The following is a 26,176-nucleotide window of genomic DNA, read 5'->3' as shown; positions in this document are numbered from 1 at the left end:
TGTTAGAAGGAGCCACAACCGACTAGAATGTAATTTATTTTGTTTGAACTAATACTGGATGCAGTCATAAATTCTGATTTCCTCACTGTGTCTGCTTGCACCGGAATAAAGTATTGCAAACATGTAGGCAAAATAAGAAATGGAAAAAGAGAAGTGAATGTATCAAGGTAAGCTGATGTAAAGGAACGTGAACAAATGTATTGATTGTAGGGAGAATGCAGAAATATATTTAGGGGAACTAATGTGGTGATGACAACAAAACATTTTCTAAATGTATGGTATAGACATGACCCCATTAAAAAAAAGAATTTAATCATGTGACAGAAAAAGAAATATTGTCAGAGAACTATTCTACAGTACGCATAAGGCAGTGCATATAGCGTCTATCTATGAGCTTTTATCAGTATGAATACTCCGTGCAGGATTCCACTTTTTTTTTGTGATATGTTATGGATTGACATTTTTAAGCGAGTAAAACGAAGAAAAATATGGCGGAACTTCCGAGAAGCGACTGAAACGTTTTTGTCATTTCGACATAGGAACAAAATTGTAAAGGAACTGAAAAAAAAAAAGAAAACTGTCATTGTGATTGAAAAAGCACCTTGAAAGGTAATGAAAGATGAATTTTTTTTTGTGAAGGGATATGACGAGAAGATGCAAAAAGGCTCATAAGGGAACACGAGCATATTAAGAGAGGGCATGAAAGTATTGCAAATGAAGATCGGGGTAATTGCAAAGGGACCTGAAAGTATTGCAACAGAGTGCAAATTGTTACAAAAAAGATTTTTTTTTGGGGGGGTGAAAAAAATGCAAACCTGTTGAGAGGACATGCAAGAGTTATGGAAGGAAACAAAAGTTATTGCAAGGTACCAGAGAGGCAATCCGGCAGTCGACTCATTATGGGCAGAATAGCTGTAGAGATGAAAGACAAATAATTATAAATGTTGAAGAAATTACTTTTTCTTACAATATCGGAAACTTTTAACAAAGTGGACTCAATTCTAAGCGCTCTGCCGTCTGGTTAACAGCCGGTCTGTCATCTAACAGACAATTGAATGAAAGGAATCACAATTAATAATTTAACCATTTGGCCAGAATATAAGCGAACCTCAAAACAATCTCATTTCAGGCAAAAACTCACTAGAAATGTGTCGTTTCGAAGACTTTCAATGTCAGAATGTTATCAAACTTCAAACATAAAGTCCAGTCAGACCGGAGTTATTTCATATTAATGGGAACATTTTTAGAATTCCTCGTCTTTTCTTTTTTCTTCTTCTCCCAACTCTTGTGGATGAATCATCTGTAATAAAATAAGTACCAATTGGAGCACTACTCACACGAGCCCAAGAATCTGTCACAATATGAAGTGATGAGGTGGTACTAAATCAAATATTTGAAATTGTTATGATGTGGCAATATTAGTGAGTTATTTGAATTAGAGGGAAAGATGTCACAGCGGTAGGAGTTTTGTTATTGCTCAAAGGCATGATTAGACTTAATTCTATTCATGCTTATGATATCAAAACACATATTTTAGCGCTTGGGATGGATTTATTTATTTTTTTCTGGCTTATACAATGATAAAGAGAAACTGGAGTGTTACTACAAAAGTATTGTTCAAATGGGGAAGCCTGCCCAGCAGTCTCCCTGCTCTCACCGTTCAGTCTTCCTATCCGCGATAATTATGCAACATGAGGTGGGATCAGGCAGGCTACCCACTCATGCGATAATGATGACCACATATAGCCCTCAGCAGATCCTCCACAACACCTGCATAATAGACCCATGTGGGGTGACGGGGGGGGGGGGGGGGGACAGTTCCTCCCGCGCTGCTGTGTGCTTGTGCTTGTGTTGGTGGTGATGGAGATGGAAGAGGCAGATCAACAAGAGAAGAAAACGCAAATCTTATATTTGGCAATATCTGTCTGCAGCTGTTAAACACTGCATTGAGGTCTCTCTCTCTCTCTCTCTCTCTCTCTCTCTCTCTCTCTCTCTCTCTCTCTCTCTCTCTCTCTCTCTCCCTCATGCGCGCCTGCCAACGCGCGCGCGCGCGCACACACACGTCCCCCACGCGCAGCCTTGCGCGCACACGCCGGAACCTGCTCGACGCTGCGCCGCACAGGAGCTCCGACAGACAGAGCCCGTGTCTGCCTGTGATCTCCTCGCCGCCGCTCCGCTGGATGTTTGCGCAGAGGACCCATACCTCCCGCCGGTGACAACCGCCCACCGACCCCCATCCACCTCCACCTCCACCTCCACCTCTTCTTCTCCGTGCTCGTTTTCGCCTCCAAACTTTTACAGCCTGTGACTCGTTTTTTCTTCTTCTTCTTCTTCTTCTTCTTCTTCCATTGAGGACCATCTGTTCTGCGGTTTCATCAGGATAAAGGAAGGGACCACCACCTCATCATCATCATCATCATCATCATCATCATCCACCCTCGTAGAGATTTTCTTTCTTAACTCCGAACTCGGAGAGGGATTGATGGCACCGCCTGGACTGGAAAGTTGCCCTGCGTCAAGGAGCATGGACGCAAACTTTAAGAGCGCGCCGTGAGCGAGAAGCAACTTCTGTATCTGCCTCATCTTTAGTGTGTTTATTTGGAATGAAGGCAGGTGAGTCACCCGCGGTGTGAGAGAGGCGCAAAGAGCTCCGCGGCTCTTCAGGTATTGGGGGGAGGAAGAAAGAAAAAAAAAAAAAGGCGACACGGAGGAAGTCGTGATCTTGCGCGGCGGATTGCGCTTCGGAGGACGTACGGAGGGGAACGGACTGATGAGCCAACATGGGTAAGTCGGTGGATTGTGTCAATTCTCTTTTTGAGACCATTATTGGAGCCATCTGCGAATGTGTGGATGTTGAGAATAATTCCTCCCATCCTCCAAATGTTTCTGTGTTCATTCGCAGCAAGCTGGCATCTCCACCTTTTTTTTTTTCTTTTTTTCTTTTGGCCATTTGCGTTTCTCCTAATCTGCAATATTTGCGCTTAAAATCTTGATGTCATATGAGTTCACCGAAATGAGAACAACATATTCAAATATTTGGGTTTTAGGAGGAGTGAGGGATGCAGGAATATCCTCACCTCTTCTTGGTGCCGCGGTGAATTGGTTGGCAGCTCAGTGACAGCATTATCTTCTGTCCTTTCCCACTGAAGCCGCAATGACAACTTTATTGTCACAGTCGAAAGAGCTGACCTTAAATAGCTTAAATGTGATAAGATGAGCCTCCTCGTGTGTGCTCCCCCTGTTTTTTGGTTTTTTTTTTCTATCTCACCCCCTTCAAAAGCTATGACATGTTGTGACTCCATCTCCCCTTCCTCCTCCTCCTCCTCCTCCTCCTCCTCCTCCTCCTCCGCCTCAACCTCCTCATCCTCCCCTCTTCTCCTGACAGCACTGGGCACCTACAATCTCATCCCACACTGCTTATCACCTCCTCCATTTTAGTGTTTGCGGGTGCTTCGCCAAACCTTAAAACTCGGCGCTCTGGATCACTAACCGACACTTTTGCCGCTCATCAGCTGCAATCGCATCTTTTATTGCGTCTCCGTTTTATACGCCTGTGGTGCGTATTTTCAGTCTGTGCCACGACGCATCTCCTCTCCCCGCGCAACTTTCAGTTGTTGAACCGCTAAAGGACTATTATTCACATATACCCTACCGTGCACGCTTGCGCTGAACGAGGCACGTGTGGCGCAGAGGATTCCACTCGCTGCGCCACAATGAGATTCATTCCTTACCTGTTTGATTTGTGTGGATGCTCTGTGATTCATTTTTTTTTACTACCCCCCTCCTCCCCCAGAATGAAAAACAAACAAACAAACAGAAAAACAACAACAACGACAGTATAAAAAAAGTCCAGTCTGAGCTGGCAGAGGCGCGCAAGCCCACACATCTGTGCAGAATGGTGGCGTTTTCCCAAGTAATGAGGAGCGTAGTGCGGATGATGAGCACGTAGTGCTACGTTTTAATTGTGTCATCACAATCGTACCCCCAAAATAAGTGCTTGTTTTTGTTTTTGTTTTTCTGAAGGGATCTACTTTTTTTAATTGAACCCCCTCTCTTTCAGAATTATTATTCCCCTTTAGGCAAGGACACAGTGACACAAATAACTTTATAACACAGCCCTGAATTTCACAGGCGACTTGACACCTTGAGGATGTTCACTCCGTCCTTCAGATTGGATTTTGATATGTTTTAAATTCAGAGTGATGGAAAAATCGTCATGACTTTATATTTCAACTATCTCTATTTGCTCACACGTGAATATTACAGCACATGTTCTATGAGATCGCTTTCAAAATGACAAAATCTGCAAAAAACATCTTTAAAAAGTATAGATTTCTTGATTAGTAACTGATAAGTATGCATGTCTTAGATTCCAAGTCCCAAACTTTGTTGCAATGCATGTATTTGTCTATAATAACAAAGCTGCATGTGTCTGGTTACTTTAAAAGGGAGAAAATAAGTTTAAAACATTGTTAAATCGCATACATTTTTGATTAGTAACATGTATGCATTTATCAGGTTCCTGTCCGAATGAGTCACAGACATTGGTGTAGTACATTCTTATTTTGTATTAATAACTCCAGTTCATGCATATGGGATTACTTCCAAAATCAGCTCCTAAAATATTGCAAGTTGTACGTTGTTTCGATGAGTATGCACCGGGCTGTATTTAAAATGATGCAATTAATTTTTTATTTTTTTGATTAATACCCCGTAAGGATTCATGGACTTTGACTAACAACCTTACAGCAAAGAATGCAAATCACCTTCTCAGCATTCTAAGCTGTGGAAATTATAGTCAGCTCTCCTCTACAACAACACGCAAACCAGGGAGGCTGTTTTTTTTTTTTTTTTTTTTTTTTAAGGTGGACCAAAGCACAAAGGGGTTGCAGAGGAAAAGTGATGCTGTAAGAAGCAGGGCCTGATCCTCCCCCCCCGCCCCCCAGCCTGTCCGAGCACGCCCGCCTTGATGTATGCAGTTGAACTGCTTAGGCGAGAGCAACAGGGCAATTAGGCTCAAATAACGTTCCATTTGTTCAATAATCCATCAGTTTCCTCGAGCAGACGGGAGACACTAATTAGTCCGCCGAGCACTTTTGCAGAAAACCTAAGCTGGATCTCTTTGAAAAAAAAAAAAGAAAGAAAGAAAGAAAAGAAAGCAGATAGTTACCTGTGTAGATGCGCTCCTTCCATCCAATGCGTTCACGTTCATCGACGTGCAAATAATTGAAAGAATCGCTGCTTCTGTTTCAATGGGTCACCTCTGGCACACGACCATTAACTTGCCCTGCAGCCTTACAGCCATTATGTGGATGAAATCTTATTTCTCCTCTTTAGAAATGCATTATTATGACAATACGGGTTCAGATTAGGTAGATCAAAGAAAAAGTAAATACCTTTACGACAAAAACAAGCTCGGTCTGTCTTTAGATTAAAGCCCTAATGCAACATGCAGCTGTTGAACTGATCAGTTTCGCTTTGATTCTTCCAGAGACACTTGAGAAACGAATAATAGACATGAAATGAAAGCAAGGGGAGAAGAAAAAACTAACTAACCTTGAACAGTCCAATTGGCTGTGACTCCTTTTAGAATAGCTGAAGCCATCAATAAAGATTATTCTGTCAGAATGAGGAAACGTTCCTCACGCTGAGTCTGACTGAAAGTCCCCATCAGCCATTTCTGCTGCGAGTTCGGTAATATTTGCTGCACTTCTACCCACTCACGCCATCGAACCATCATAACAGGACGTATCACATCAAACTCTTTCACTCTACCTCCAGGTCATTGATTCAAAGTGGATTTTCCTTCTTTTTTTATTTTGTGCGGCGTTGGAACATCTTGAAACGGCGACTTCTCTTCCACGTCTGTTTTCGTCTTTTTCACTTTGTGGTTTCCTGAAGTGGACTCGGCTGTGAATGACTTCTCCCAAACAATGAGTGTGCACGTTGAACTGGCACGGTGAAATATGGGGGGAAAAAAAGGCGCAGGAGTGAGAACAAAGTCTGGCGGTGGGGACGCCGAGCTCGCACAAAGAAGAACGACCCTGCAACGGGAGGCTGGAGATAGCGCGTCGTACGTTTGATATCACTGAGGTGCACTCCAGCCTGCTTTTGGTTGTCATGGTTTTATCACCTCACTTCTGCTAGCCTTTCAAATATTTTGGCTTTATTTGCAAGTATGACAGCCTGAACAGCAGCAAAGATAATTTATTAATGCCTCCCCAAATGACAATGACAGCATGCTTTCCGATCTGCTGCGAATCTGCTGCAGAAATCGCTCGATGGAGCTCTGTCATAGTTAAAAATCAACCCACAAGTGAACACAAGTGAAACAGACTTCTCGGTGGTGTTGGGACTTGAGCATTGGAAAGAATGTTACTTTAACAGCTCTGTGTTTGATATTGTGCTGGACAGTGATTTCGACTCGTGAGATGGCTACGATCACCAAAGCTTGTGTGGCTTCATAACACATTTGTTGTAAATGGAAACATTCATTTTTGTAATGAAACAACACACATGCGCACAGAGACCAATACGCTATAGACATTAACATTTGCACAGACATTTGTATGGACAGATGACTGAGTTGGATTGCTTCCCCCAGTGACTCGTAACTATAAAACTACCAAGTCCCAGGAGAACATGGACTGGGGAGTCATGACACTCTGGATGCCGCCATTGTTGTTATTGTCCATCTACTCGTACATGTGCAGAAGATATATCTATTTAATCCTCCTGGCAAATACATGAAAGACCTGTCCTGTTCTCGGTAACATTGGTGTAATCCACAGTACCAGTGAGAAAGATACCTTCGCCGTATCTCGTATTTACAAGGAATTGTATTTTTCAGTGCTGCTCAGTACAGTAGTGCTTAGCGCCACAGATTGAGGAATCCTGGGTTCGAATCCAGGCTTTTTGGGACTTTCATTGTGAAATTGCAGTTTCTCCCTGCGGATTTGTCTTGTTAGGGATTCCCGTAAAGAAGTGCATTCCAGGTCAACTGATGACTCGAAATTGACCATAGGTGTGAATATAAGTGTTTGTGTCTCTCTGTCTTTCTATGTTTTACCTGTGATGGACCTGCAACCTGTCGCCCAAGTTGTATATAGAAGGTGTCTTGAAATTCTATTTTACATTTTTTTTTCCTATATCTGCGAGGTGGACTGGAGATTAGTCCGGCTAAAATTGTTCAAAGTGCATCTCACAGTCTAGACAGGTCACAAGTTCATCAAATGTCTAATACATTTAGAAATCCAATCACCTCCACACACACACCTATCGCCACCAAATTCCCCAATAAACATGTTCTTTTTGTGAAGACCACCAGGCTGTCATGCTGACCACTGCAGCACGGCGTTGCCCCTCATCTCGATTGCAAGCACATTCAGTCTCTCTCATAGACAAACTAATGGGATTTTGGGTGGCCAAAGGTCAGAAATCAAGGTCACTGTGACCTTCCACATTCTCATCAACGCGAAATCTCCCAAGTGCTTTGAGCGAGTTCATTCAAATTTGGCACGCGTGTTACCGGACTAATTAGATTTCGCTTCTGTACAGTGGCAGTAATTCAAGGATCAGGGGAATGAGAATGTTGATCTCCTTTTTCAGGACACCTGTTAGTTGGGGAGATATGGTAGGCGTCAAATAAAGCCATTCTCTTCGTAGTGAATGTACAAGAAGCAGAAGTAATGAGCAAGCATAAATAATTCAATGAGTTTGACGAGGGCCAAATTGCGATGGCGAGACGACTCGACCAGAGCATCTCCAGACCTGCAGCTCATGTTTGTTTTTTTCCGGCGTGCAGTAGTCATTATCTATCAGAAGTGATCCAAGGAAAGAAAAGGAGTGAGTCATGACAGGGTCATGGGTGGCCGAGGCTCTCTGATGCATGTGGGGAGTGAAGGTTAGAGCGGGTAGCCTCATCTAACAAGTCTGAATTGAATGAAGGATAGCCCCTTGAGAGGTGGCGTCTACTTTCTGATGGGGGGGTCCTACGAGGTGATCGAAGCTCAGTTTGCAGCATAAATTAATGCTGGAAATGATCGGAAGGTGTCAGAATACACTCTGCGTCACAGTTTGTTGTGTGACTACTCTGCATGGTGACAATGAGAAGTGTACCACACAACAATAGAAGGATCTTTATTTATTTTTTTCCCCCTTTTTACATGACTGGGCTCATATGTATGGTTTACCTGGGGAATACATGGTACCCGGACGCACCTGGGAAAGCAAGCAAGCTGGCAGAGGCAGTGTGATGCTTTGGCAAATGTTCTGCTGGGAAACTTTGAGTCCTGTCATTAATATGGATGTCACATTGACATATACCATCTACTGATGCATCGTTGCAGACAGTGTGCAGCATTTTGTGGAAATGCTATTCCCTGGTGGCAGTGGACTGTTTCAGTAGGACAAAACCAAAATGCTTCATGAATAATTTGACAAACATGAAGTGTTGACGTGGGCTGCAAAATCGCAGGACCTCAAACCAAGTGACCATTTGTGGGATGTGTGAGACCGGGGTGTGCCTCTATGAGTCAGGGCTGCTCGGCAGCGTTATTGAGAGTCACACAGAATCAAGGAGGTGGTTACAATGTTATGACTGATCAGTGTGGTCAGTCTGAGTGGGACTACTTTTCTTTATCGCCAGGCAACTTTCAAATCAACCATTTACAGTTTTGATGCAGTCTATTATTGTGTTACTTTATCTTTTATATATTGGCAAATTCCCCAATGGGATAAAAGCATCAAACACTTTTATATGTCTATGCAAGCAGTGATTACAACATATTTTGGATAGTAGCTTGTTATTATGCTTGAGGAAAAATGATAAATTTGGTAAAAAATGTAAAAGCGAATACACGCCAGTATCTGTCAACATATAGAGTAAATACTTCTGGGGGCCTCATTTATAAAGGTTTGCTTACGCACAAGACAGGTCCTGAAAGATGCGTACGCCACTTCCCACGCAAAGTTTGTGATCTTAAAAAAAAAAAAATAAACTTTGCGGGAGAATGTGCGTACCGGCCCGCAAACTTTGAACCTTGCGCACGCACATTTTGGAGACGGGGAACCAGATGGTGAGGTGGAGAATTGAAGCCCGATTCATCTCATCCATTTATTCTCTTCGAATATCAGACCTATAGATCCATGTAATCTTAAACAGCCAAGCTGCAGTGGTATAGACGTGTTTCTTTAGTGGAACATCACTGCTGAATCAGCAGCAAACTTTCCTCTTCGAATGACACAGGGCGGTGGATGGAACTGATTGATTATCAACTGTGACAAGGTGTGTAACGATCAGTCTGGTTTCAGAGAAAGCATAGAATGTGTGGAGCGCACCGTGTTGCTCCCCGTCACCCCCCGCTCCTCCAACTCCAGGTAATGAGGACACAACACAAAGTCCACCGAGCCTTTTAACAAGTCCCTGTTCAAATATTTAATTCATACATTTAATAAACAGATAAAATAATTTTGTGGGTGTCCGTTGTGGTTTCCACCAAAATACCTGCTTCCCTCTCCGACACTCTGACACAAGGCGGCCGTCACAACCATGCAGGTTGTTTTGGTGTCCAGCGGTGTGCTGGGCCGCTGCCCTCCATGATGTCCCTCTCCTCATGGCCTCCACCTTCAGATCAGATTCTTCTTCTCCGCCTCTGCAGTGACTGATCTCTCTGTGACTCTCACAGTATTTACAGCGGTGACGACACGCTGTTGATCGTTTTTCTTCTTTTATTCGTGATTCCACTACCGTGATCACCAATTAATATCATTCTCCTGACCTCCGCCTCCTCCATGACTATTTCTCTCTCTGGAAAATTCCTTTTCTTGTGCAGTGTTGGACCTGATAGTCGATACCGGTATTGGTATCTTCTGTTAAGGAACCTCAACTATCCAAACTACTGCAGAGAAATACAAAAAAACAAAAACAAAAAGGTAATCCATGTGGGCGTCCATCCGTTACACTAAGAAGCTGATTCAGAAATGAGGTTTTCGGGGGCCTTTAAACAAATTACCAATGGCGTCTTTGTGTAAAGTACGTGGCTTCCTGCAGGGGCCGCGGAGGAAAGAAAATAGATAGTAGAAAGGAAAAATAATCTCCCAAACAACACACAATGCGAGAATAAAAATTCAAAGTAGGAGAGACATTTAATAAAATACAACCAGTTTAGTGTTTCCATTTGTTCTGCTCCATTTGTGGGAGTGAGTAAAAAATTGTGAAGCATTTGTGCCAAGGAGTGTTATTGTTTTGGAAGGTTTGCTAACAAACACCAGAGAGGGATTAATTTATCATCGCCACAGCGAATACCGGTCTAAATTCAATATGTCGAAGATATACTCCTAAATCCAATCGCTGTTCTTCCAGAGCAGCTTTCTCAAGGTTAGAGCAGCTTGCCTTTACTGCCTTTCATTGTTGCCATAAGCGACACAACTGTGCATTGGCTGCGATGTCCGCTTCCTTCACTTTTTTACCGCGGGCGGGCTTTTACAGTGGCCAAGATTATGCAGCTCAGCTTGTGCTGATCTTTTGACATCGGTGCTTGTATTGATCAGCAGAGCTCTCTGCCTCTCAGCACAGTTTTGTAAACCCACAGCGTGTGTCCGTCTGAAAGGCAGCGTCCTGATACGTGTCATATTTTAAGATTAAAAGAGTCTCAGCTGTCCTTTTTTTTTTTTTTTTTCCTTTTTTTTCTTTTTGGACATCCTCATTCCAGAATGTTGCAGTGGGGGTAAAATGTTGAAGAGTTGGCGATGCGGCTGATTTATTGGGTGCAAACATCTTGAAGCAAAGTGTCTGACTGGTTGCGGTTGACGCTGCATAAGCCAGGTGACATTATACACGTTGGGGATCATGCAACAACAAGTTTTTATATTCTTGTCACTGTTAGGATTTTTTATTTATTTTTTGTTCCTACAGTATGCTGCGTCAGATTAAAACCCAAAACAAAAGAGTGTACTAACTGATGGGCATACATTCCGACTTCCCGTAAGAGAGTGAATGTCCATGAGAACTAGAGCCACTACTACACTACTACTCTGAGAGAGTGTGTGTGTGTGTGTGTGCGTGTGTGTGAAAATAACCGAGGTACGTGTGCAGAACAGCTGATTACTTGCACAAGATTCAAGGTTATTTTTTCCAAGTTTTCTTTAATACAAGAAACTTGAAAGTGGCAATTCCTCCGACATCACTGCAAGACATTGGAGGCTCCCTGTGCTTCTTGCATGAGCTGCCATCATGTCGATGGATTTGAAAAGACTAAAAAAAGCAGAATAGAGACCTTTAATGAGATAACATACAATGAGCGCGTCATTCCACTGCGAACACTGAGTTTTAACATCGCCAGAGTGACAATAAAGAACTTCTCTATTGTGTTGGGGATCACTCAGTGTGACCTCGCTCTGGTTCTCAGGGTTTCGGCTGTAAGCTCGCAGTTTCTTCGATTGAGTCCGTCATTTTTGAGAATCACTTTCAGCAGGTCACTGGGCATACGGTGACAGTTAGATAGATTGTACTACAGTGTGGGGAAATGCATTTATTGGCCAATGAAGTAAGTAACAAATGACAGGGGGGAAAAAAGCTGTTGACGTGGTGGAACACATGCTTTTCCACTGCACGACCTCAGAATATGCTCTAATTGCCAACATGGCAACAACTACATGTCAACAATGCTGTATTTTGTTATGTTTCTCCATAAGATGCAGTTCTGTGAATGATGGATTTTGAAAGCAAACATTAAGTCAAGGTTTCCTTTGGCAGAGGCTGTTTTGAAGCCTAAAAAAAAAAGAAAAAAGAACTGAATCATTTGGAGTTATTTTTTTGAAACGCAACATGATGGAAGGAGATTACATGACTCACATTTAATAGGCAGTAGTTAAAAACAAATCACACTCTTATTCTTAGACTTTCAACATTTGTCAGGTCCCACCATTTCCTGTCAGAAATATCACATAATAATGCCACAAGTGATCAGATTTAGAACACCGTTCATTTTTTTTTTCTGTCTGCCATAATGACATCCTGGAGGGGGTTAATCGTATCCACCTGCAGACTGCAGTACTTCAAGACCCGGCGCAACAGGCAAGGACAACCAGGGTTTGAATCCCATTTACTGGTTTATGCAATGATTTTGAGCTTGCAAAATATTTCGCACCGCAACTCAAACCAGGTGGATTATAGAATGGTATAGACCAGGTTGTGAACCTCAGTCAGAAGATGTTGTAATGTCTATGAAAATGGAAAATATTCAGATAATAGACTGGTCCAGTGGGGACTCTCAGCATGGACAACTCTGACAAGGCTGGAAGGACTTTAAGCGGTGTTTTTATATTGTAAATACATACATTCCATTCATATATGCATACATTATATACATGAACACATATGTAACTTCTTTTCAATAATGTGTGGCTGTTGAATTACAATTTTCTCATGAAAAACTTTAAAGCTAAATATTTTTGAAAATGTTCCTAGTTGTGATTAACTGGAATGCTTCATCAGGTTTTAAAATAAATATTTAAACAAACAAACAAACATAAATAAATAAATATCACAAATATCAAAAGCACAAGACAAGTCTCTAGATCAGGGGTGTCAAATCGGCCAACAAGAGACTCCAATCCAGCCTGCCAAAGCACCAAGCAAAGTATAGAAGAAAAGAAAACATATATTTTTTTAAATTTCTTAAGGGTAGCACACACAACACAACACAACACAACACAACACAACACAACACAACAGCTGCTTCATTGCCAGAAAACTAGCATTAGCCTCAAAGCCATGCTGTCACGGTGAGTTTGTCAAAACATGCTTAATGCAACGGCTATAGAAGTTGTTCAGAATTTTCACTGTATTCTTTCACCAGAAGTTATAATTTACTTGGTTCTTTTAATGGCCTGAATTTATAGGTACTTTGGTCACTATTTTACTGGTCGGGCCCGCTCAAGATGAAATGGAACTGTTTGCGGCCCTCGAACTGAAATGTTTTTAACAACCTGCTGTACAACATTTGAATAAAACATTTTTCAAGGAAAACAAGTGTTACAAGGCTTGTCTAGCCAAGGCTAATTGGTTAGCTTGCATTAATAACATCCCCATCGATTGTAATCTTTCTTTTTATAATATTGTCAAAGTTGCTGTCTTAAATTGTCATCCCGAAGCTGCTCCCTTATTTGAAACCACGCAAATAATAATGATGTGTCATATCTGCTGTTAGTTGATTGGTAAAAATGGAATCCATAGTCCATCTTTTATTAAGGTACACCTAGAGGGAGACAAAACAACACAATTTTAAATGTCATTATGGCCAACAAATTAAAGATTCTACCGATATTATGAATGACAAGCAGTCTACAAGCCCGCTAGAACAACAGATATGAAGGTAAAGTATTATCTGTACACCACATCATCTATTCACGCAGATCCCTATCTTTTTTGAAAGGTGTGGCATCATGGCAGATAATTAAAGCTTTAATGGTTACGTACCAAAGCGGTTTGTTTTCAGGCAGCACGTGTCCTGTTTGCTATTCCCTCGTCTGAGAAGTGGTCGCAAGCAAAAGCTGTATGTTTATGGATATTTATGCAGCTCTGTGTGCTGTCAGGCCAGCAGCGTGTCAGATAAACCGTAGGCTCTGAGGCAGAGTGGGCAGGCTCCAGCTCCTCCAACAAGTTCTGAACAGAATCCCATCCAACAGTTGTCATTAAGAGTGCCCCCCCCACCCCTCCATCCCCCCCGTCCCCCATGTGAGCAGCATTCATGGCCACAGATAACCTGTTGGTGTAAAACCTGTTGACATTCAAAATAAGCAATTACCCTTTTGAAAGGTCTCCCTCTTTGCAAATAATTTTTTACACCCTTGGCAACTGGAATCCACAAGTCGTGGGTGACCTTTGTGACTTTGTGAGGCAGCAGCTCGTTTTCTGACGTCTGTCACGTCACCAAAGCTTCCCATGGGACGTCAAGTCAGCATGTCCATAGTACAAACGGTTGATTAACAATTGATAACAAATGAAAGAAGCCATGATATTGGTGTCCTTCCAGCTGCGTTACACAGCTTATGTTTAGTTGGATTGGACAAAACCACCAATTATCACTTTATTTTGGAAATATCTATTTCCCGAATTTATTTATCTTCAAAATGAAGACAGTTGCTGCTTATGAAAAGAGAATAACTGCAGCCAACTTGAAGGGCTATCTAAAACATGCTGCACAAAGAAATCCTTGAGAAATTAACATAAAAGGATAATGCAGTGTATTGATGACTTCTCTGTGGATGGGTAATAGAGATAGATGAATGTGTTTTCATGGCGCTTGCCAACAGAATGACAAAATGTGCTTGGATTAATGTTTTACCTTCAGTCGTTTACTTATGTAACTTCATTTTCATTTAGTTACTCTGTCTTAATAGTAAAATAAATAAATCATACAGTGTCTCGGGAACTTAGACCTGAGACCTGTGTGATTTTACTTTTTTACAACAAGACTTGGAAATTTTAAATTAGCACTTGTTATTTAAGACCTTAATAAAAGCTCCCCGAGTGCATTAAAGGGGGGGGGGGGTAGAATGCAACTTTTCTGAAATGCTGCTTCTGCTCCTGCACACCTTGGCCAAAGTAAATGGTTCTTCTGCACATGCATGTGTAGATGGACAATAACAACCATGCTTGCCTCCAGAGTGCCACGACTCCCAGTCCATATTCTCCTGGGACTTGGTAGTTTTATAGTTCACCGTCACTGTAATAGCAATCCATCATAGTCATCGGTCCACACAAATATCTGTGTACTCGTCATTGTTAATGTTGATGGAATGTTGTTCTCTGCGCTCCAGTGTGTGGTTTCATTGCAAAACAAACTAACAGCGCCAGCTCTCTGCTGTTTCCGTGGACGCACAGAACATTTTCAGAAGATTGCAATGTAAACCTGGAACTTTTCTGAAACGAAAACATTATACGTTCTCGCTTGAAACGTCATTGTGGAAATGCGACCTTGATGTTAACTTGCGCTTGAATGATGGGACATTTCACTCCCTACTCAAGAGGATTATATTGTAGTCAAATTATTCTTGGTAGCACCTTTATTCATGACTGCACAAAGCATTAAATTGCATTGAAATACATGACGAGCTGCAGGATATCACTTAAGTTTGCAACATGCAATAATTTGTGTATCCGTATGATTGCAGTATCACTTAGGAATAAAAAACCACTTAAGGATTAATACTACACTTTCATGTCTCGGACCATATTAGAACACACACTTCATCACCTTTACTTCCCCTTGCTTTTTCTTTTGGTTGCAAATTTCCAAAAGCAGAGAATTTTCTTGACTTGACTCATTTTCTTCAATTTTTGTGCTTCGGACTTCTGGCCTGTTGGTATGAAGTATAATCCAATGTCAACACAGTCTAGTACAATAAAGCTGTTTGCGATTTGGTAGATATGTTGACAAGGAAGGCATGTATTCACAGTGCATGGAGACACGTAGTGATGGGTTGATGAGGCCTCGTGAAGCGTTGTGTGCCACCTCAACGGCGGCACACAACCCAAACTGTATCGATACTGTGTCAGTCCTGTGTCACTGTATCACTGTGTCTCTCAATACTGACACCTGCTGGATCTTAAAAATCATTGCAGGAAACCTTGTTGAGCGACTCACCTGACATACTTATTCAATGAGGGAGTATATTCAATATTATTTAAGTTTTAGTATTCTATATTGTATACATATGAATTTAAGATCAAAATATGTTTGATATATTTAAAATATGCAGTCAATAAAGTTGGAAAATCAAAGGGGAAGTGTAGTGAGTGTGATGTTGCTTATGTACTTGTCTTGGGTGCATGGAGGTTTTTTGTTTTTTTTTATACATTTTTATTAAAAATAAATACGTTTTATGTAGTGCACGCCAATTCGAAGCATTACACTCCAGAGTATTTTCATCATGGGGATGACCTTTAAGCGTGAAACTCTCTTCTCCTTAGACAACTCCACTGTAGCTTGAAGGAAAGAAGCAATCACAAAAAGTCTTTGTCTCATAGTGGTAAAGTCATCAGCTGTAAGGGGAGTTCTATCTGTTTGTAATGAGACAACAGACACACACACACACACACACACACACACACACACACTGGCTCCTCCTCCTCCTTCAGCCTTGCCAGGATTTGATATGTGCTGGTTCCGTTTTGATAAGTTTCACAGTCGTTTTGTCTCTTCTGTTGTTGCATTTGAGCAAAAAAAAAAAAAAAAAAAAAGGTGAACAAATGCGATATTTAACCTGTAGAAAACAAAATTTATAATTTCAACTAAGAGTAACTTTGAATGGATTTTACTTCTGATAGATGAAGAGGAAACAGCGAGGAATAGGATGGCACAAGGGAAAAGAAACAACTGCCTTATGAGCCAATATAAGACCAGTATGGTCCCACACGGTAGAAAGCTCTCTTCTTTTTTTTGGACTCCAGGTCACAGTGGCTTGAGCGGAAGAATTGTGCTTCAAAAGATCTGTGATTCTTTTGGCAGAGACGTGTCCTGTTGACAGATGCGCTTCTTTTATAAACACAGTTTGGTGCCTCAGTCACAAGCGATTCAGCGTCTCCATCGGCCACGTGAATCTGTCTTAAAGCGATACGCGCACCGACGCGGGGTTTCGCTTCGTGAGCTCGACGCATTGATGTTGCTCGACCCGTCACTGGAGACATGTAATACTGTTCAGTCAGTCTTTAGCAGATATTGATAGTGCGATATGATGTGCCGTTCCCCAGCTATATTTTCAATCCCACAGTAAACCTCAAATGTGGAGACTGAGGAGTGAGTCTTTCGACTTTAAATGTATTCTGGATAGAGTCGTGATCAACTGTGTAGTTGTGGGTGAGAGAGTCAAGTGTGGAGTGGAGGATTGGCCTGATCTTCTGTGCCACCTCTGCTGGGCTCAGCTTTGACCTGTTAGTAAGCAGCTGTTAAATTCCTGCCACGAGTTGGAGAGAACATTAACACATGAGCTTGGCTGAAGACGAGGCTTTTCTCTGTCCCATTTCTGTTACTGGAAGGTCCTAACCGATGTTGATATGCCTGTGGTTGTCATACATATTAAAACTCTGTAGAAATAGGCACCGGCAGAAATGCTAATATAACTAATAAATATGTAAATTGTGATGATTTAAAAGCCCAATTTAGCTCAAATGTATGTCTATAATTACATTAGCACTGTTAGTATTTCCCATCTTCTCCATCATGCTGTGGGTGCCGCGTTTATGGATGTAAGTTTTAATTGTGTTCGCTGGTAGGCAGTGATAGATGTCACTGTGTTTCACTCCAAATTCAGTGTTGGCTGTTGGGGAAGGAAAGATTTTACATTACGAGCGAATGCACAACACGTGATCAGTGAAGGGAGTAATAGTGACAACGAGAACTCGAGCCAAGGGAAACTGGTCTGAAAGTCTTGATTGTGGAACAGAAGGGAACTGATCCCCCTTGGCGGTCCGAGTGGTGTGAAACAGCCCCCACCCCCCCACCCCGAAATGCACATGTCCCGTCAGCGGGCATGAGCCAAAAGGGCCTCCACAACATTTGTTGCCGCAGGGCTTACATTAATAAGAAAAGCACTCCTGGGAGCGGCAGCACATTTAAGTTTTAACATTTGTTTATTGTAATTTGAGTGACTGACCCTTTTAATAGGCCAGGAGAAGAATTGCTGTTTCCTGGCAAAGGGGAAAATGTCCTACAACACAACATCAACCTAAATTGTCCGACTTGAAACACTAAATTTGCCGTGTAATGATAATCCATCTCACTACAGCGACTCGCTGCGCAGTGGAATACATTTGTATTCTTCCTATGGCTGCTCGCTGTCATATTTTGGAAGTTACTTTAATGATTAGAGAAGCTATAATCTATAGGTAATTACAGGAAGCATCCATGCGCACAATAATTTCCCCACTTCTTATTTGGAGGATGAAGGGGGTAAAAAAAAAAAGAAAGAAGAAAAAACATAATAATGATACTGACATGACAGGCAAAATATTTAATGAACATGTCAGACTTTAACGAACAGTGGAATAAGGAATATCTTCAGAACGATCAGGCTGCGCTTTATAGAAAGCGTGTTGTGAAGCATGCCTCTGTGACTGCTGGGAAATCACACGGGATTATTTGCTGTCAGATCTTGACTGATCCTGCCGAAGTGTTGGGGGGGTAATTTATAATTATGAGCAATTAGTGAAGATGCAGCTGTTTTGCCATGTGCGTGAATGCTCGCTACTGGGTTTGGAGGCACGTATATGAATGCTGCTGCTGTGAGGCGGCAGGTATTTATTAAACTCCAAGGAGGGACTCTAACAAACAGCTGCACACGAGACACTGAGCTCCAGCTCCTTAACGTTTCATTAAAAACGCCAGATTACCTTTATTGCTGGGGTTTATAATTACTCTCACATGTTCCAGACTCGTGTTTTCATCCAGTAAAGTTGTATATTAATGGAGGTGATAGAAATAACATAAGTAAAGCACCATGAATCATCGTGTGATTTGTTTTTTGTTTTATTTTCTATATTCCTTGTGTGGCTTTTAACCGTGACCCTTTTTTGTTTACACATCATTAATTCGGGCATTGTGTCAGACAGTTTCTGAACGCGTGAGCATTTCACGCCACTCTCTTGCTCCCTGTTGCGCTCTCCTTGCAGCCTCTCCAAATTCTATTATTTTCCGTGGGCTTTCAGGTTATGTTGAACTTGCTGCAGCAGTCCCTTAGACCCACAGGCTGCCAGCGGAAGAGACCTCTGTCTGCTCCTCCTAGTCTTAGCTGATTTAAATGTCTACTTTCTGGCAGATATCAAGCAGGGGAAAGGTCTGTTTTGCGCACAGAGACGTCAGGTATGATTTAGACAATTTCCTGGCGTGCCTCCTTAATTCAACTTCTGCCCCAAAGAATCACTGACAATAAGTAAAGCAACGTTGTTGGGGTGAATATGGGGGATTAATCGAGGACTAAGACTGTCTGGCTCTGTAACTGCGCCAAATATTACAACCGTTTTAAAAGGTTTTGTTAGTGTTGCAGTACTCGAGAACCCAATTTCAAGGTCTTGGTCTTGATTCAGTCGAGGCACTTTCAAGTCTTGGTCTTGGAATGCCCTGGCCATGGTCTGGACTCGGTGTCGGCTCCTTAAAGTTTTGATCTTGTCGTGGTCTTGGGATGTTCTGGTCAAATGGCCTTGACTACAACGCTAGGTTTTAGCAAATTGTAGCACGACATGGTGATTAATCATATATCCATTTTGTTGATCCCGATGCATTTTGGAGGGACTTTATGAAACTGCACTGATTGCATCCTTTCCACGATAATATTCAAAAATCTAAAGCAATGTCCAGCCTTGTATTTATATGGTCACTGTACCTCCTTGCCTCGGTTAAATAAACCATTTTATAGATGTATGCAGAGGCCTGGGCTAATTGCACATTTTGTTTCATTTCTGAAACATAAGTGGACCTTTTCTTTAAACGTTAAAACCCTGTTACTTTTCATGTCATGCCCTTCATCAAGGCATTAAGCCTTAATTGATACCTCAGGACTCAGACGCCATGCTAAGGATTGCCATTAATAAGTGCCCACAGATGGTTCCTGAGTTTGATAAATTTTCCTGCTGCTCCAAACCTCGTGGTAACTCTCAACAACCAGCGGCTCCAAAGCAACTGCATGAAGACCTGGAAATAAAGGTAATTGATGCTGACAAAGAAAAGGAAAAGCTATAATAAATTATCAAAGTGCTCCCAGCTTGCAGTTTCTATCCTCTGAAATGTCATTAAGAAGTGGCAGTTAAGGCAAGATGTGGAAGTCGGGACCCAAAAAACCTTTTAGATGAAGGCGAACCTCTGCAGGGCAGACCTCCACTCCCAGATCTCCCAACGGAGCCGCAGGGAGCTTTAGGGGTTTAGGAGTGTTTGTGCATTAGTGTCGCACATGTACTGTGCACTAACCGCCTCTAAATGGGGAAAATAAAATCATCTGTCTTCAAAGTCATTTTTCTAAGACAACGACATGAAACTTTAGAAGGAAGGCTCTCTTCTGCAACACTTGTCCTTAGCCTCCTTTTCAGTTTGCCCAAACTCTGGCATGTGACTTCAGGCCTCCTTGTTTCTCCTATTAAGGCTCCGGTGGGACCAGCTCTGCCTGCATTTATCCCTCTCTTTCGCCTGTTCTGCTCGAGTAGGTCGATTCTCTCGCTACGTCCCCCACAAATCCAGACAGAATAACTGAGCTAACAAAACCGACCGCTCGTTTCATTTCCAATTTAATGGATACTGCCCCATTTAAGCTTCATTTTGCCATTACCGCTCTGATATTAACCAGCTTAACTCCACATTCGCATACATCATTGTCCCTTATGTTCAATTTAGTCTGTATTCAGGACTGGCGGCCCCTCCTATCTCCGCATGTATGTGCAGCGCGGGTAGTAAAAGAAGCTTTTAACATAAATCAGCTGTTTTATACAGTTCCGTGCTTTTGCTGTAAGTTAGAATTACAGCTAACTCAAATTTTCTGATTAATTGGTGTAAAATAATGACTTTTAAGTGTGTAAAAGGTCCTTCATTTCAATATTGTAACGCCAGTGTGTCCAATTAATCACCGTTGCATGTAGGCTCCTCGTGACTAGTAATATGTCACGTACCTCTGTGCCCGGAAAGTATTTTTAATTTTATGTGCCTTAAATCTGAGCGAACACACTCAATAATGTAATATATCACACATGCGGTAGTACCCTCTTGAAATTTGCTTGCCTAAGCTCGATTGCACATCACCCACTTTAAAAACCCTTGGCTCCCGTGTCAGAGAGGAAAGGAATCAGGGGAAGGGAAGGCGAGTACTTCTTCATTTGAGCCCCCAACTTAGACAAAATACATAACATCATATGGAATATTGATTTACAGAGCTCCCTCCAATCGGTCATGATTCTTCTCTCGTGTTTCTTTTTTTTTAATCAGGCCAGACCCCGACATTTCTGTGTTGCATATCATGTGAATATGTGATGCATGTATTTTTAGGGAGAAACGGTGCTACACAATGATGATGCCTTACACTCTCCAGAGTAAACAACCAATGAAACCTGATGCAATATATCATCTAATGTGAAAAAGTTTTAAAAGCTGCCATGGTGCACTCTTCCGTTAAATGTGTCTAACCTGTGCTTCAGTAGAACATTTAATAAGAAATGGTAGATATATTTTGTTTTTCTCGCACACTTTTCATTTCTTTGAAGTGCCCCGGCGTACGGCCTTAGCACCGTCGGCCAACCCACTTGGGCACTCTGGGTAATAGCCTCTGCATCAGTGCTCAGAGCGCTGCGCATTCAAATGAAATATCAACTTGTCGCGCCGCCAAAGGAAGACGACAGCTGACTCTTGCGGGCCTGCCAGAGCCCACTCAGTCCTGAGGGACGGTGGGAGAGAGAGCGAGAGAGCGAGAGAGCGAGAGGGAGAGAGGGAGAGAGCGAGAGAGAGAGAGAGCGAGAGAGTGGGGGGGGGTTGCAGTAGCGGTGGCACTGAGGTGGGGGTGGTGGGGCGAAAGCTGCATCGCTTTTATGTGATTTCAGAAAGGTTGCCATTGGAATGCGACCCCAGGTGAGGTAATTGGAAAGAAGATGCATTTTAGGAGATTATGTCACAAGTTTTCCTGCTTTGTGCATTCGCGAGACCCATTTTGGTTGACATTTACTGCCCGTGTTTGGGCTTAACTTCAACAAACTACTGAGAGTCGGGGAAGTTGTTGAGCCCCCGGGACGCCTGAGTGCTGAACCTGCTTTTTTAATTGATATTTATTGTCGGCAATTGTGGCTTTATCAGACACAGATTGTGTTTAGGCGTCATTTGCTGGGAGTGCAATAACAGAGATGGCAATCTGCTCCCGTTAGATTGAAGTCACCACTATACATCTTGTGCTTCACGGAGAGCCCGGTCACACCGGCTTAAGTGGAATGCCTTATGGTAATACTCATAAGGATTACACCATCGATCAGCCTCATAATTAAGGTTTGGCTGTTGCAAACATTGTAATACCCAGCGCTGTGCAAGTTACTGGACAATTGATGCTGCTCGCAAGTTGTGTTTTTAGAAAGCACTGCCGGGATTGCTTGTAACTGCAAATAAAATGTAAGCAGTTACTTTGAAAATGAACTCGTGCCTTATTTCATTTCTATTCATTTCTTGTCTCCATCAGTCTATTATTGTAGTGTCAGTGTGACACATTAGCTGAGCTGTCAGGACTCTTGTCGGTCAGTGTAATGATTAATTCTCTCCCTTCAGTTCAGCTGAAGTTACACCATTTAGTAGGGAAACGCTTTAGAATCCGGTACTTTTTGAAAGAAATCTTTAATGACGGGATGACTTGGAAAGTAGCAGCAACAAAGCAGCTGATATAAACTACATATAGCTGACAGCAGAAGACGGGTTACGTGGAGCTCAGCTAATACATCACAGTTACTCAGGACAAACACTAATGCTGAGCATTTGTGCCGATGAAACACATTAACCTCCATCGGTACACTGGAGTTTGGTCAATAAGTTGAAAAGAGTTAAATTGCAGCGTGGACTAATGAAGATACTTCAACTAACTAACCAACAAAGAACAGGAAGTTCTGCAACTCTTCTCATCCATGACAAAGCTGCTAAGCTCACATTTACACACACAATGTTTTAAAGTGAAAACGGACAAGTTTTGTTGCATTATGGGTGTCCATATACAAGACAATGGTGCATGAAACCACTGATCATGGAACTTTTTGAACATGACTCCCAAGGTGGAACTTTTTGAAAATGCCCCGACTGCATATAAACGGAGGAAAACAAAACTTTTTCTGAAACGTTGCTACTGTGCATGTGTACAACAGCCATAGTAAGTAGTTTTTTGTACACACGCACGAGTAGTTGGGCAATAACAACAATGGCGGCAACCAGATTGTCATGACTCCCAGTCCATATACTCCTGGGACTTGATAGTTTTATAGTTGAGAGTCACTGTAATAGCAATCCAACTTGGTTGTCTTTCCGTACAAATGTTGGTGTATTCACCATTGTTAATGATTATAGTATATTGTTCTCTGTGCAAGTGTGCGTGGTTTCATTTAAAAAAAACCAATGACAGCACCCACTCGTGGCCCAACATGAAATCCACACTGTTTTCAGTATTTCTGCCATTTCCGTGTAAACCAACATCCTTTTCAAATGTGTTTTCACTTGAAATGTCATCCTGTCAATGGGGCAAAAAAACCTTAGCAATCGTATTCAATGCAGTACAGCTAAAACGTTATTTCACTGATATCATTGTATACATATACCAATATAGTTGTATTGATGGCTTTTTTATTAATTTTTTTTCACTTTAAACACGTTTTAGAAAGGTTTTAATCACAGAAACGTTTGTTGTTTTCGTAATTGACCTGCCTCCTAAGAATGTCGAAGCTGTCGTTTCTTTTACCGAGCACATTTCCTCTGGTTAAAGGTGTCGTTCTCATCTATCACGGAGGTTAGTGGAAAAGGCTTCTGTTTACTCCGTGCACACAGTGTCCGTGTCAGTCTGCTGTGCAGCAACACCACAGGCCACCTCGCCTCGCTGGTAACTACCTGTCTTCACCACTCCAGAGCAGTAAATCATTGTTAAACAGGATTCATTCACTCCTTCACTTTCAAGTTTTTAGCCGAAAGGGAGAAAGCATTGCATAAAGTACAGATATTTCCTGAGAGACTGACTAGAAGTAGATTTAGATTGTTGACTGCCGACGTTTATCCCGGAGCTTACTCATTTCTTATGAAAGCAAAACAAAAGGTGGCTGACTCAAAGCAAAGTTACACCCGTGGCATTTGATCAAACATTTGCTCACTGTATTATAATAATGACCCTACCTCAGCTTACCAAGCGAAATCCAACATTTTCAGGCCAACTAAATGGCTGTCAGCTCTTAGCAGCCCAGCAGATTTGTAGCAGTCGGGCCCCAACTGCGGCTACTGGAGCCAAAAGGCAAGATTTATTGTGGTGTCTAGTGGCTGTAGTAATTATGACAGCAGAAATGTGGGGAGGCTGGAAACAAGGTGCAAGATGGGACAGGAGGAGACCCATATGAAGTATATTTTATAAATGTTCGAAAGTTCGTGCATCAATAATGTAATGCAGCTGAAGTGATTAACATAAGTACCTCAGTATGATGTCTTTCCAAACAGAAGCAAGGAGAATGGGTGCCTCGTCTAACAATGTATTTATGTCACCCGGCAACAATTCTCCTCGTATCCAAGAATTTCTTAAAGTGCACAAACGTGACCAAATCACCAGTGCTACCCAGTGCTGATGGTACATTTGAAGTAGTCACGCTTGCATGTTCTCCCTGCTTGTTTTAAGTTTTTTATCAATGTAATTTGGCTTCCTCCCACCATCAAACACATGGTGGTTAGGTTAGTGTGGTTCTCTAAATAGCTCTTGGATGTACTTTTCAGTTTAGTGAACTTTAGCTGGGATTTCCTGCTGCATACAGCAATAACTTGGATAACACAGGTACAGAAGACGGAGGGATGGACAGATGATGAGGGGTCAACCGATGGATGGACAACAGACAAATAGACGTTTGGATGAGTAGATGGATTGATGGATGGATTCGTGGATACACCGATGGTTAGACCCATGGTTGGATGGATGGATAGATGGATGGACGAGCAAATGGACGGATGATGGGGTTCGACAAATGGCTGGACGGACAGATGAATGGATGTTTGGATGGATGGACCGATGGTTGGCTGAATGGATGGATGGATGGATGGAACCACTGATTGGCTGGGCTAATGGACGGATGGCCGGACAGACGGATGGATGATGGGGGTTTGACAGACGGCTTGACCGACAGATGAATGGATGTTTGGATGGATGGATGGATGATGCCTTCACATTGGATGAGTTAATTATATACAATGGCATGTTTTTGAAAGTTATATTAGCTGGTTCCTCGCAAATGAACAATTTGATGAAAATAGGCTCTTTATTGATTATCGGCTATATAGTTTGAGAGTCGTTCACAAGTTTTTCATATCGCAGCCACTGCTGTGATTTTCATCCACATTTTTTTGTTTTCACCATAAAAAATGGTCAGCATTGAATATATGAATACATTTTGTCATCGCTTTCATCACAAACTTTGTTTAATAGGTCGTCTGGAGTGCGACTGCATACGTGAAAAAGAAGCTGCACCAGTTTTGGCTTTCTGTCGAAGCAGGAAGAAGTTACAGACATGGATAAATTGCCAGAAGTGAAGTCACTTTGTGGCTGCAGTCTTCCAAATCAAAGGAACTCCTTTTTCCGCTCCTAAAAATTTACTCTAAAATGAGTGACGGGAGCACTCCTGAGACCCGAAAAGCTTTAGTTTTGCGATAATTGCATGCATGCCGCTTGCGGTGTTTTTTTCTTTTTGCTGTATTATGCGGGTGTTGTTCAAATCTTCGGCTTTAACTTCTGCAAGATATGAAATCTCCCCAAACCCCCCTCCGGCTCCGATCGGTCATGCTTTACTTTGGAGGAAAGAGCCAGGTAAACAGATGTGTGTGGCTTACCACATAGATCAAATCTGTTCTGAGGGGGAATGGATTTAATAGCAGTGCCCCCCCCCCGCACACACACACACACACACACACACACACACACACACACACACACACACACACACACACACACGCACAACCATTAATGATGACGCCTGGACAGACATGCTTTCTATTTAAGTTGACAATGATTTCCACTTTTCTGTGGTGTACCTTCATGAACGGTACTGCCTGCCTCCACACCCAAGTGATGCCTTTGTGAAACGCCACATTTAATGATCGGTTAATCAATCTGTACTCAGTAAATGTCTCTCCTCATTCTTTCCTCCGAAGCCCTCCCACGGGAAGCCAGTGTACACATGGGCAGCCACTTTTTATTACTGTTCCGTCCACACAGAAATCCATGCCGGACCAATGTGAGCTAATTACAGACGCTTTCGAGGTGAGGCGTCAATGAGCCAGCGGTCTGAATGTTGTGGCTGCGCAGCCGAGAGATTTCACTCATCTAAAGAAAGTCTGAACAACCTCCATTTGTCTTTCTTTTTTTGTTTGTAGGGGTCCATGCACCAGAAAACTCCAAATGTGCTCTCAGTGGTAGGGCAGAGTGAGGTGCCTCA

The 26,176-nt window shown here is 42.2% G+C and overlaps 1 protein-coding gene across 1 annotated transcript in view; it reads left to right on the top strand.

Moving 5' to 3' along the window:
- The first annotated feature begins 2,089 nt into the window (after positions 1-2,089).
- The window catches only part of lrrtm4l1 (leucine rich repeat transmembrane neuronal 4 like 1), an 84,552-nt gene continuing 60,465 nt past the window's right edge, over positions 2,090-26,176 (top strand). The window contains exon 1 of the mRNA XM_080476956.1: positions 2,090-2,784. Coding sequence (XP_080333082.1) covers positions 2,781-2,784 — 4 coding nt within the window. The 5' untranslated portion in view covers positions 2,090-2,780. The remainder of the gene's footprint in view (positions 2,785-26,176) is intronic.

The sequence above is a fragment of the Lipophrys pholis genome (genome assembly GCF_963383615.2).
Source record: "Lipophrys pholis genome assembly, chromosome: 12".
Taxonomy (NCBI): Eukaryota; Metazoa; Chordata; class Actinopteri; order Blenniiformes; family Blenniidae; genus Lipophrys; species Lipophrys pholis.
Note: the sequence above shows the minus strand (reverse complement) of the source record. Positions and strands in the feature narration are given on the sequence as shown.